This window comes from Numida meleagris, chromosome 16, assembly GCF_002078875.1.
Source record: "Numida meleagris isolate 19003 breed g44 Domestic line chromosome 16, NumMel1.0, whole genome shotgun sequence".
In the NCBI taxonomy this organism is placed as follows: Eukaryota; Metazoa; Chordata; class Aves; order Galliformes; family Numididae; genus Numida; species Numida meleagris.
Window position 1 is genome coordinate 5687873 of NC_034424.1, and position 12361 is coordinate 5700233.

Genomic DNA, 12361 nt, shown 5'->3' on the forward strand with positions numbered 1-12361 from the left:
GGTTTCGGCAAGGGGTTGGGGACAGTGCACCAATGGAGCCAAGGCTGCAACTTGGGGATGGAAAGGAAAATGCTCCCATCCCACCTGGTGTGCTACAAGGATGGGGATGGACCCGGTTTGGGATGTACTCAAAGGTCCGTGTCCCCAGCCCTGTGCCATCCAAGGGGATGACATCGTGCAGGCCCGGCCCCAATGGCCGCATGGGGACGTCCAGGCATGCTCTGCTGCCGAGCTGGTGAGCATGACAAGCTCTGACATCACCGCTGGGAAAATAACATGTTATTTTCCCAGCTTGGATGTTACTTTCCCTGCTATTACTGGCAGCTACCATCTTGGGAGGAGAAAACAGCAGAGGGCTGTCAGGAGAGGGGGATAAATGGATTTCCAGGCTAGTGGAGCCTGTCTCACCACCGTGGGGTGTTGGGAGATGCTGTGCCCCGTGGCTCTTTGCTGTAGGGTGAGGACATGGGGCTGTGAGCTCCTCTGGGTACTCCTGGTGTAAGAGTAGGGAGGGAAAGGCAGCGTGATGGGAAAGCAGAATGTGGAGGCCCTGAAAAGCCAGCTCAGACCTGGTGAGAGCCCTGCAGGGGAATAAGTTCTTGGAAGCCATGGGATCATAGGGTAGAGGAGACCCTACCAACCACTTGCCCTTTGCACTGAGTGCGGCCATGTAGGGCTGATGTGATTGGATGCTGTGAGTCAAAGTCCGCATTTAATTGCTGTACCACTTTAATTACTATCAGCCCTTCCCATCCCTGTGCTTTTGCGGTTTCTCAGCATCCCCCCAACCCTGGTGGGGCTGAGCATCATGCTGCTCTGCTCAATGGCAGGGTAAGTAGCACAGTGCACCCAAACCACCCGGGAGCTCCCCAGCAGAGCTATTATGGGATGACATTTTGGACACCCCATCTGCACCCTTCTCTCCTGCATGGGCACCAACCACCACGTGCCCACATGCCGTGGGGCTGCTCTGCAACCCTGGCAGGATCCAGGGAAGGGCTGGTCCGGGGTCACCGCAATCGATATCTCATCTGCAGGCTCTCCTAGCGGAAGTGATGGTATATTGGAACATGGTAATGGGTCTTGTCTAGTGGAAAAGGCTAATCTTCCCCAGCTGTACAGGATCTCCGCAGGTGTCCTCGGCTCTCCCTGCTGCCACCGGCCCTGCAGCAAGCCAAGGAACACGCATGGCTCTTTAAAGCTGCAGCGGTCCAATTTACTGCAAGGGACAGCCACCTTCAGCCCTGTAGAGAGGTGGCCCAGGGGCTCCCCAGTGCAGAACCTGCACCTGGTGTGGTACCACCACCCAAAGAACCATGAGGCACAGGTGGGCATGGCAGTGCATGTTTGCTTGCTTAATGCAGAGAAGGTGACATCTCCTCCAGTCTTGCTGCCCAGGGATGTCATCTCTGCAGGAAGGAGAAGAAGGAGGAGGAGGGTGTGGGGACAATGCCAGGAGGGATGTGGTGCCTTACGAATGCCACCTGCAAGCGTAGGTGAAAGGCAAGTTTGTGCTGCAAGGAAAAGCAGAGGTGAATGAGCTCCTAGCTGCTGAGTTGGCTTTGTTGGCAACATACTCGCTGCCAGGCAGGGATCACCCCATGGGGACTGCTCAGCCCGAGGGGCTGTTCACAGGTGTGCATGAGGGCAGCTCATTCCAGTAGAGACTCCTGGGGCTGGGAGGAGCAGGAGGAGAAGGCAGAGGCAGCCCAGGGCAGCTCAGCTCCCAGGCACTCTGTACATGCCCGCCTGGAACTGACTTTTAAAAGCCGCCCAGCCAGCGCCGGCTATTGCAGCCTGCTGCATCACTACGGCAAAATCAATTTTCCCGTTTCTCTAGAGGTAGAGGTAATTACTGGGTTTAAGGTTTAATATGCACGTGGATTTTAGAGAGAGCATTGCTAAAAACAGCTCTGAGCAACACGCAGGGTTGGGCAGTGTGTCCTGGGGGGTCGGATGGGGCCACCATGATCTGCAGAGCCCACGGGTGCTGCCTGCACAGCTTGGGGGGCACCATGGAAAGGAGCTTGGTCAGAACGCACGCAGGTTGTGCCAAAGATCCCATTGCTTTTGTAGCAGAATAAGAACAGATGGGTGGTAACAGAGACCTGGTGGGGACCGGGAGGCTGTTGGGGTTGTGCTTAACTTTCATTTCATTGAGTGGAAAATGGGATCCCTCAGTCCATGCAGGGAAACAGGGGGACAGTGGGGACACCCGTGGGCTGCTGTCCCTGTCACCTGCTGGGACTCCATGTCCCCACCTGCAGGTTGCATGGGAGGGAACCTCCACCTTTCCTAATGGAGGGGATAAAATCCACCCCTGTAGTTTGGGGCAGGTGGCACCGAGGATGCCGTGCTGCAGGGCAAACCGGGGCACTCCATGTCATGGGTGTTTGTTCCCCCTTTCCCTTTGGAGATTCAGCTCCAAACGGTTAAAGGGGCCCATCCCGCAGCTCACAGGGCTGCAGCACAGCACAGCTCTGCAGTGTTTGTGTCTCTCCAAGGGAAAGCCATCCCCCGGTGAGGTTGGGAGCCGCCAGCCGTCGGCTTCCCAGGCAAGGGGGAGATGGTCGCCTTTGTAAACTCCTTAACAAGGTGGCTTTGTGTCCCCGTTTAACAAGAAGCGCCCTTGCTCCTTCCCTGGGAGGTTCCCAACGTCAGCGCGGAGGTCCCTGAAAGCCAGCTTTATGCTGCCGGGGGCGGCGGGGATCAGAGGGACACAGGGGCCCTTCTGCGTGCCCGTGACAAAAGGCTGCCCCAGGGGGACAGGGCGTCAAAGCGCGGCCGGCTCAGGGGAGACAAGGGACCCACAGATCTGCTGCGCAGCGCCCATCTGGTCACTCTGCTGCAATGGCTGGGGAGGGGTCCTCTCTGGTACGTCCCCCCGCCGGAGAGAAGCAGTGGGAAAGGGGCTGGGGAGGGACAGGTATTTTATGTTGGCTGGTGGTAACTGGATCTGCAGGGGGTGAGGGCTGAGAACCAGGACCCGGCCCATCCCTGTGCACTGAATGGCCCAATGGGGTTGGGGAAAACTCGGGATGCTGCCGGGCCAGTGTCCTCACCACCAGAGCGTGGCACGTGCACTGGAACAGGGACTGCTGGGGAGTGATACTCAGCCACGGGGACACCTCCATCCTGGCAGAGGTATTGCCCATCCCATGTCAGCCTTTGGGTCCCATGTATGGGAGTTCCCACTCCTTCCTCATCTCCTCATGTCCCCCCCCCAGCCATCTGCCCTATGCCCCGCTCTCAGATTTACTGTCACACATTAAAACTTTATGCCTTAGCGCCAGGGTCAGCATGTCACAGCTCATCGATTGGTTTTACCTCCCCTTGGCAAAAGCACTTTGGCCCCAACCCTTCAGCATTACATGGGGCATCCCAAGGCCCTCAGTGCTCCCTTGGCCCACCCCAGTGCCCCAGCTGAGCTCTCTGACCCCGGCACCCAGCATCTCCCCTGGGTCAGGTGCAGCTGGTGTTTCCATGAGACTCTCTGAGTGCAGGTATGGGGCTCTGCTTGTTTGCATGACACTGTGCCTGGTTTACTGCTCGCCCCCCCAGCCCAAGCTGGTTTCAGCTCAGAGCAGGGGCCTTGGTTTTTCCTTATTGCAGCACATGTCGGTGGCTCCCAGGGAGCTGTGTCCAGCTGCCAGGTTGGGGAGGTGAGGGAGAAATGAGATGCTGGAGCTGAGGCTGCAGGGAAAACAGGGGCGGGGGCCTGTGTCTCTTTGAGGCTGGGTGAGGATTTGGTGTTTTAACCATTGCATATGGTGCATGGTGCCTGGTGGATGACCACATTGGCTCAGCATCCCCAAGCAGCAGGTTGGGACAGGGCTGGGACTTCACCCTCCAGCCTATCCCCAAGGGGACTCTTCCATCCCTGTTGGCATTATGGGAATCAGAGAAAACAGAGCTGGCACCACGCCCTTGTGCACTGCTGCCCTGCCCAGCACCATCCATGGTGTCACCCCCAGCCCTGCCACCATGTGCCTGGCGCAGGTCCCCATGATGCTCACATGCCGGGCAGGCCAACAAGCACGTGTGGCCCTTGGCAGCTCTGCCTTTTGCTTTCAGCATCTCCCTCTCACTATTTATCGGTGACTTTTGTCCTTGGACAGCTTAGCAACTGAAAGGGGCTGTATTATATCACACGTAGGCAGCTCCTGGGGGGAGAGGGCCGTGCTTTCTGCTGGAACAAAGCGCGGGTTGGCTAATTCCCCTCTCCTCCTGCAGCACCCGGGTCCCATCTGGTTGACACAGTTTGCTGCAGTGTCTCCTGCTATTAAGCCCCCACTTGCCTGTTTGAATCCTTGGCGCTCCCCCCGCCCCATGCCCTCGGCCCCTTTTTTCTTGCTTTATCTTCCATTTTCCCCTAAAGCCGGGCAGAACTTGCTTAATAGAGTGATGTCAGATGTGTGCAAACCAGACCAATAAAACCTAATGCATCCCCCCCTTTGTCTGCTGTCCTCTCCAACGCCTAACATTTTCCACTCAGAAAGCCACTTAAAACACATCAGCAACAATCCCTCACAAAACAGCCACTTGTTGGCTAATTGTGCCGAGTACCTGCGCACACTGCTGCTGCTCTCCTGCTGGGAGGGTGGGATGCTGCTGCAGTGCTGGGTTCCCTATGGGGCAAGGGTGTCCAGGACCCCATCATCCGTAGTACCAGCCCTACAGGGAGGGATGTGGGATAGGGGCTCACTGGGGGAGTCGGGATGGGGAGTTTTTGCCCTGGGGTGATGATGCTGGTTGCTGGAAATGCTCTGTGATGGGGTGGAGGGGATTGACCCTTTGCCTAATGGAGCATCCAAAAATCCCTCCCCAAGGATGCTTTGGGACTATCACCGTGAGATATGGGGAGAACGCACTGGCAGGTGTTTAATCTCTCCCCTTGCATCCCCATGGGAGAAGGTGTGCCTCTGCCTATGTCCCCTGCACCGCAGCATCCTCCATCTATCCATCCTGCCAGTCCTCAGCACATCTTAATACGCTCCCAGAGCAGCATTTATTTTCCTGCCAGAAAACTTTGGCACATTTTCACACTGCCATCCCCTGCGGCTGGTGGCACAGCCTGCAGCCACTGCACTGGGCAGGCAGCCCAGAGCCTCCCTGCCTAGCACACCTGCCCTGGCTCACCTGTGTGCATAAATGTCACACAGGCAGTGCAGCACAGGGAACGCAGCCAGCAGAGGCTCTGCCTTTTTACTTTCCTCATAGGGAGCCATGCTGCAGCCTTGGTTTAGTCCCGATGCTGAGTCCTGCCACCTGCCCACAGCCACCAAGTGATGGGGGAGGGATCTGCAGGTTGCCACCCACTTCCCATATCTACGCTTTGCGGCACAAGGACCAGCACCCTGCAGTGAGCTGGGGAATTTCCATGCACACCTGGGCAATGAGCCATGCCAGGGGAAGAAGGGGTTAAGCAGAGGCAGCAAAAATCAGAGGATTACAGGTTTGTTGCCGGACTGTCCCATCTGTCACCAGCACAAAGACGAGCCCTGTCTGGGGCTGGGCTGTCAGCGAGGAGCCCACCACTACATTAGGACTCCATTAGGGGAGACTTGTGGTGGGAAATGGCAGCTGTCAGGGCACTATCATTTCTCCTTTAATTCCCTGTGCCTGCTTCTTCACGGCACTTAAATAGCAGGTCTACCTACTGGGCCATTTTTTTTCTTCCCGCTGCTCCTCTTCTTGCTTTAAAGCTGCAGTTTCCTGCTCAGCCAGGGCCTTGTCCTGATGCCACCACATTGTCATGTCCTTCACATCGTGGCTAGTGGCACCCAGCCCAGCTCAGCTGTCCGTGGACCTGCACAGGCGCCAGCAGGGCAACCCGCTGCATCTCAGCCTTCCCACAGCAGGGAACATTATTGCTTTTTTGGGTTTCTTATGCTGGGTTTGTAAAACACAATGTTGACATGAACCACTGCTGCTGCCCTGCCCTTGGTGCACCCAACCCAAGCTGCAGCAGGACCCTGGTGCTGCACTCAGCAAGGGGGGGATGGGACCTCCTTGACCATGGGCTGTGCTGGAGCAGGATTTTCCCTCCCAAGCTGCACAGCCTTTCCGTGTTCTCCCAGGTTGTTGCGGTCAGGACCACCACCTTGGGGTGCGATGCTCCCCATGTGGGATCCATTACACCATGATACACCTGACCCGGGGACAGAACCACGGACAGCGCAGTGTCCCTAGCACCATGTTGGATCCGTCATACTACGGTACACCTGTCCTGGGGACAACAAGGTGTCCCCATGGGACAAAGTGGCCTGGACCTGCAGGGCCTCGCTGTGCTGGGGACCCTTTTCCATCCCAGCTCCTCCCAGGCTCTGCAGCCAGCAATCAAAACAAACACTTCTGCTGGAAAGGGCACTGTAGCAGTGCTGGAAATAAATAACTAATTTCTCCCTCTATGATCTCAAGGAGCAGGAGAGGCGTGAATAGCAGGGCCCAGTGTCGGGCTGACTGGACTCCCCGGTGCGGTAATTCAGAGGATGACAAACATAAGCCAAAGAAAAATGTTGAAAAATGGGCACTTCCTGCAGCCCCGAGCAAAGGAGCTATTGCAGGGTTTGGAAATAACGAAGGCAAAAAGAGGGAGAGGGGGGAATTTTCTCATTGAGACCAAGTGAAGTGCCAAACAAGCTGCTATTATGGTGGCTTTGAGAGGCACAGGGAGGGGGCATTCAGGAGAAGGAAGGAAGGGAGAGGGAAGGGGGAGAGGACTCAGGGAAAGGTGAAAGCAAGGGAGAGGATGAGGGGGATGCAAGGAGCAAAAGGTGCAAGATGCAGAGTGGGAGATGGAGAGAGGAACACGTGGTGTGAGAGTGGCAGGGCCACCACATGCCATGCCCCATCCCCTGTCTTGCATCCATTGCCATCCTGATCCCCGGCCCCCTCTAGCCCCCGCACCCATCAGCACCGAAGGAAAAGAAAAAAAAAGAAACAAGAAAAGATATGGAAAGAAGGAAAACAAAATATCTACAGTTGTCGAGACAAGGGGAGAAAAATAGAGGCAAACATCCATAATTTTCTCTGTGGGGCTTTGCAGTAATTGAGCCATTTGGATAAAAATAAAGGCAGCAGGCCCTTTAGGTAAGAGGGGCTTTTGCAATCCAAGAAGCCTGAATTATGCGCCTTGTATCACTTGAAATTCCCCACCCCATCTCCCCCCTCCGCCTCCCCCACGCGACACCAAACCACTTTCCCTTTTCTTCTTCTTTTTTTTTTTTCCTCTCTTTTTTTAAGTACCCTGTCAAACGTCGTCCAACGAGACGAGAATTTCAGCTGTCACAACTAATTTCAGTGCGTGTGTGTGTGAAGGTGTGTGTGTCTCGGGAGTGGGGACAGTGGGGGGAGAAGGGTGATGGAGGCGTAGAATCACTCCTTTCTTTTGCTTTTTTTTTTTTTTTCCTTCGAAAGGAAGATTTACATCAGAAATTTGTTTCTGGAAGTGTTTAAGGCCTGTAATTTCCTCCTTTTCAATTGCTGCCTGATGTCTTGTTACTGCTTTGCTGGGCTCCATCTTCCTCCCTCTGCCTGCAGAGATTTACATCTTGCTTGTGCTCCCCAGGGTCACCCAAAACACCTTTTGCTGAGCAGCTGGCACCTGGAGCATCCCCGCCACAGGAAAACAGTGAGATGAGGGAGTGAGAAGCGGAGCTCTGGGTGCTCTCTGCCGTGGCTGAAGAAATTGCCTTGAAGATACAATCATTTCACAGAATCACAGAATGGTTGGAAGTAGGGAGGGTTGGAACTGTTGGAAGGGACCTCGAAGATCATCGGTCTCCAATCATCGGGCAGGGTTGCCAACCACTAGATCACAGAGGAAAGATGTTGGTGATGCAGATGCATGCATCTGGTTGTCATAAATCCTTCCCTTGTCAAGTCATGTTCCTAATCCCCAAATAAACAGTCATTTTGCTTAAGTATGAGATCTGCAATGATGTGAGAAGAGGAAATGTTGGTATTCAGACAGAGCACTGCACTGAAAAGAGCAAAGAACAGCTGAGGAGGAGAGCAACGAGAACTTTCAACATTTAGATCATGGTTAGACTGTTGAATTCAACACTCTGGTCCAGCAGCTTTGGAAAACTGGCTCTGGGGTGAGATGGGCACCATTAGAGCAGTGTTCAGCTCTGGGGTCCACAGACACGGAGCTCCTGGAGTGGGTGCAGGGGAGGGCAAGAGAATGGACAGAGGCCACAGCACCTCTGTACGGAGACAGTGCAGAACTGGGGGTGTGCGGCCTGGAGAAGGTTCTGCGGAGACCTCACTGCAGCCTGCCAGTGCCCATAGGAAAGCAGGGAGGGCCTCATTAGCAGGGAGAGTGACGAGGGATAATGGCTTTAAGTTGAAAAAAAAAAAAGTAATTTTAAATTAGATATAAGAAACTGTTCGCTCAGAGATGGTGAGGCCCTGGCACTGCTGCCCAGCACTGCGGGTGCCCCATCCCTGGAGATGCCCCAGGCTGCAGACGGGGCCCTGCACAGCCTGAGCCAGGGGGACTGCACCCACAGCGCTGGGCCCGGCCCCACACGGCCACGTTCCTCAGGTACACGCGTGGAAGCGCTCCGACTCGCAGTCCCGACAGCCTGACATCCCCGGCACCGCACCAGGCCCAGCCGCACCCCCTCCCATTGCACACCCCCCTCCCAAGCCGGCCCGCCCTGGGCCCCGCCCCCCCGTCCCACTTCCGGCGGAAGTGGGGGGCTCTTTCCCTTTCCGGGTGCGGGTCCCCGGGTGGAGCGGCGGGACGGCGCGGCGGCGGCGGCAGCGGGCGGGCGCGGGGCGCGTGTCATGGCGGAGCTGGCGCAGGGGCAGAGCGCGGCGCCCGTGGGAATTAAGCCCGAGGGCTTCGTCGATGCCCTGCACCGGGTCCGGCAGGTGAGCGCCGGGCAGGGCTGGGCCGGGGGGCGGGAGGAGGCCGCGGGGCGCCGCTAGGCCGCGGGGCCGCCCTGAGGGGCCGGGCCGCCGCCACGCCGAGTGCTCCTCACAGCGCTGCTCAGGAGTCGCGACCGGGGGCCCTGCTCGGAGCTGGGTGCTCGGGGCGCTGCGGTGGGGGTCGCGGCCCTTGGAGCTGCCTGGAACGTGCGGTCGCTCTTAAAGTGAGGCCTTCGTTAGGCTTTAGGCTCAGCAGCAGCCCCGGTGTGGGGGAACTGTGCTTTCTCTCTTGGAATGGAGAGGGCGGGGGTGTGAGCTGCTCCCCCAGCAGTCGCTGGGCTCATGCAGCGTGGAGATGGCAACTTTGGACCCGCAGCCATCGCCACCTCTGTGCCCAGGATGGGATGTCTGCTGCCTGTCTGCCCCTCACTTTGTGGAAAGGGGCTTTGGGGATCGTTAGCGGTGACTCTGCTGCATGGATGTCCTGAGGGTTCGGTGTGGTTTGTGCTCCATTCCCCTCACAGGGGTTGTCCCAGCTCTGACCAAGCTGCACTTCACCTGCGCTCAGGAAGCGCACTGTAGCAAACGTAACACAGCCAAGTGCCAGGCCTGGTGCTGGAAGACTGACTTGACTCTTTCCGATGTTGCAGGCCAGGTGGCAAATATCTCCTGTTTCCCAGATTTGCTTTTCTCATTTAACTGAGAAACTTTGAAGAAACTAAGGCGGACCCTAGGACCTTTCAAGCAGTTGCTCTGATGGGACTTGAGTGGCTTACCATCGCTCGCGGCTCACTTGTGAATCAATGCGGCAGCAAATCCTGTTCTGCGCAGTCTGCAGCAAAGCGTACAGGGACGCTCGCTGTTCCAGAGGAACACCCTGCACCTTCCCAGAAGAACTCACAAGCCAGTTTGCCCTTCACCTGTTCATTTGCTTCTTAACAGAAGTATTGCAGTAGGCGAGTTGTGGTAGCTGCCTCCTGGGTGAGGCCAAGCGTGTCCCTTCTTTCAGTGGGTAGCACAGCACCATGGCATTGACAGTGCGTGATACCTGAAAGCTTTCCTATTACCCCCACTTGGTGCAGTTAAATTGAGAGCTGTGCATGTCTTGACCTGGTCATCTGTAACTGAAGGCCTCTTGCTGCATAAATGTCATTGAATTTTCATAATATAATTGCCTGCTAGCGGTTGAATAATCTTCAAAAACTTGTCTGTGTGCAAGAAAATCATCAGTTACTTGCTGATCTATGTTGGAAGTACCACAGTGTGTACCACCTGTCTAATGGGTGACAGGTTAAGTGTGAAAGTGGGATGTCTTGGGCTGTATTAGACTAAAGCAGAGCTAGCCAAAAACTGAGTCGCATCGTTGTTGTGTGGCTGCTGTTGTCATGTTCGTAGGTTTGGGTGCCTTGTATTGCCACATGGACAAGATAAAGAATTCTTTGATATTCTATTTACTCTGATTTTACTGCTCTTAAGTTTATTATACTTGAAAGAATATTTTGGATTTCCACGAGCATACGGCCGAAGTTTGTCTGATCTGATATGAAATACTTAAAAATGCCCAAAGCTGTCAACTTCAGGTCAGGCACTGTGGTGCAGCAACTCCCATGCTATCTTTCACGCTGGAAACAAGTGTGTTGAGAAAAGTGCTCTCTGCATGTGTTCTTTGGAGCACAGTGGCCTACATTCTTGTGCAGTGTGTTGCACGCTACCTGTTGAATGTTGTTATTTTGTTTTGTTAGTATTTGGGATGAAAAACATTGTTGGCAAGCGCTCAGGGGACAGCTGTTTCTCTTAGTGCCCTAGCAGTGTGCAGTGACTCTTCCAGGCTGGGAATCAAGTGGGATGTAGAGGCAGTTGCACCTGACATTTCTCTAGAGGCAGTGGCAGAGCTTTCCCTGAATATGTTCAGTGCTGCAGGTTACATGATGGTCCAGTATGTGGATGTCAGCTTCTGTATTGATTCTGGCCAATACCATAGCTTTTCAGAATATGACTTCTGCTCTAAGAAGGGAGGGAGCAGAGGAAAAAACTTCGGTTGTAGCTTTTGCTTCCTGGGTTGGACTGGCATCCCCTGGTCTGATATTTGAATTCTTTCAAAGCTTAATCTTGCACTTAAGACTAGTAATCAAATCTACTAAATTCAGTTCTCAGGAGAGCCATTACACTAAACTTGAGCTGTGGTACACTGTGCTTAGTTATTAATAACTAAATAATTCAGGACAGAGAAGACTTTCCTGATCAATCACAGTAACTGCATTCTTCACTGACCCTGGGATGTGAGCTGATGTGGCACTAACACATCTGTAGTATCTCTGAAAGAAATGACTGCTGGGTTGCTTTCCATGCTTGTGCTGGACTTGATTGGATTTTTTTGTGTAGTCTTAAACACGTGAGACGTACCAAAGAAGACTTTCTCAAGAGAATGCTAGAGCTTTGAGATGGGCTACTCTGCATCTTCCACACCACGTCTGGAGTGAGTGGGCTAGTTTATGGGTCGTAGGTGGTGACTGATCTGTACGTGAGGGTAGCTGCTCCCAGGCATGGTAGCTTTTCTTCTGAGACATTTTGGGGTTGGCGAGTGTGAAAGGATGTTTGTTCCTCTTTTCAGTAATGGGATCAGGGGAAAAAAAAGCGGAGCTGCCAGTACTTTAGATAAAAGTTGATTTCTGTTGGACTGTCCTTGGGTCTAGTTCTCACTGACAGAACAGCATCTTGCTTGATTCTTACCTTCTCTCCTTCTTGGCAGTCTCATTTTCTGTACAAGGTGTGCATTAGTGATTCACTTGATATAGATACGTGTAGAATTCTTGTAACCTGCCGTATGTACCCTGCATCTGAATTCCCAGGAATGGTGAAGAAGAAAGACTGTGGCTTAGCAGCCTGCAGTGGCCGATCTTGGGTGCCTTCAACATGGATGAAGTGGCCTGAAGCTTACTGCGAGTCAGCAGACTGTATGTGTACATCCCTTTCTAGTCTCAGGCTCCAACTTCTAATTTCCTTGGAGAGGGGTCATAAGACTGATTCTTCTTCATGCTCTTTTAGAGTTCAGATCATCCTCAACCGGGTTTACATCCTGGCAAGATTGCAAAAATATTTAGGAAAACCACCTGTGACCTGAAACTTAACTGAGTGTGGATGGCTTTGCTGCTTCCTGCAGAGCTCTGGGAGAATGGCTGTCACACAAGTGTTCTGTGTGAGTGGGAAGTGTGGCAGAAGCACTAGAACTGTGTGCAGGGTCAATGACAGTGCCTCTTGTTCTGTGTCCTGCTCATATCTAGAATTGCTGATGTGATTGGTTGCTGCTGTTTTGCAGGGCAGTGGGGAGAGGTTTTTCCTAGAAGCCAGGCCCTTTTTTTTGGAAGCTGAATTCTGCAGATCCTGGTGGTTGAGTCTTGTTGTATCTAGCAAAGAAGTTCCACATCTAAAAGTGTTTGGGCATTAAATCTTTTTTAAAGGGTATTAAAGGTATAGGAGGATG

General features: G+C 54.0%; 1 protein-coding gene across 10 annotated transcripts in view; it reads left to right on the top strand.

The window, feature by feature from the left end:
* The window catches only part of FUBP3 (far upstream element binding protein 3), a 36571-nt gene continuing 32924 nt past the window's right edge, over positions 8715–12361 (top strand). For 7 of the 10 annotated variants that reach the window (XR_002443609.1, XR_002443610.1, XM_021413869.1 and 4 more), the window contains exon 1: positions 8715–8883. Coding sequence is in view for 8 of the 10 variants with exons in the window: in XM_021413869.1 (XP_021269544.1) it covers positions 8797–8883 (87 nt within the window). In the remaining 2 variants the exon portion in view is untranslated. The remainder of the gene's footprint in view (positions 8884–12361) is intronic. The other 3 variants (XM_021413875.1, XM_021413874.1, XM_021413877.1) reach the window with 1 other exon arrangement.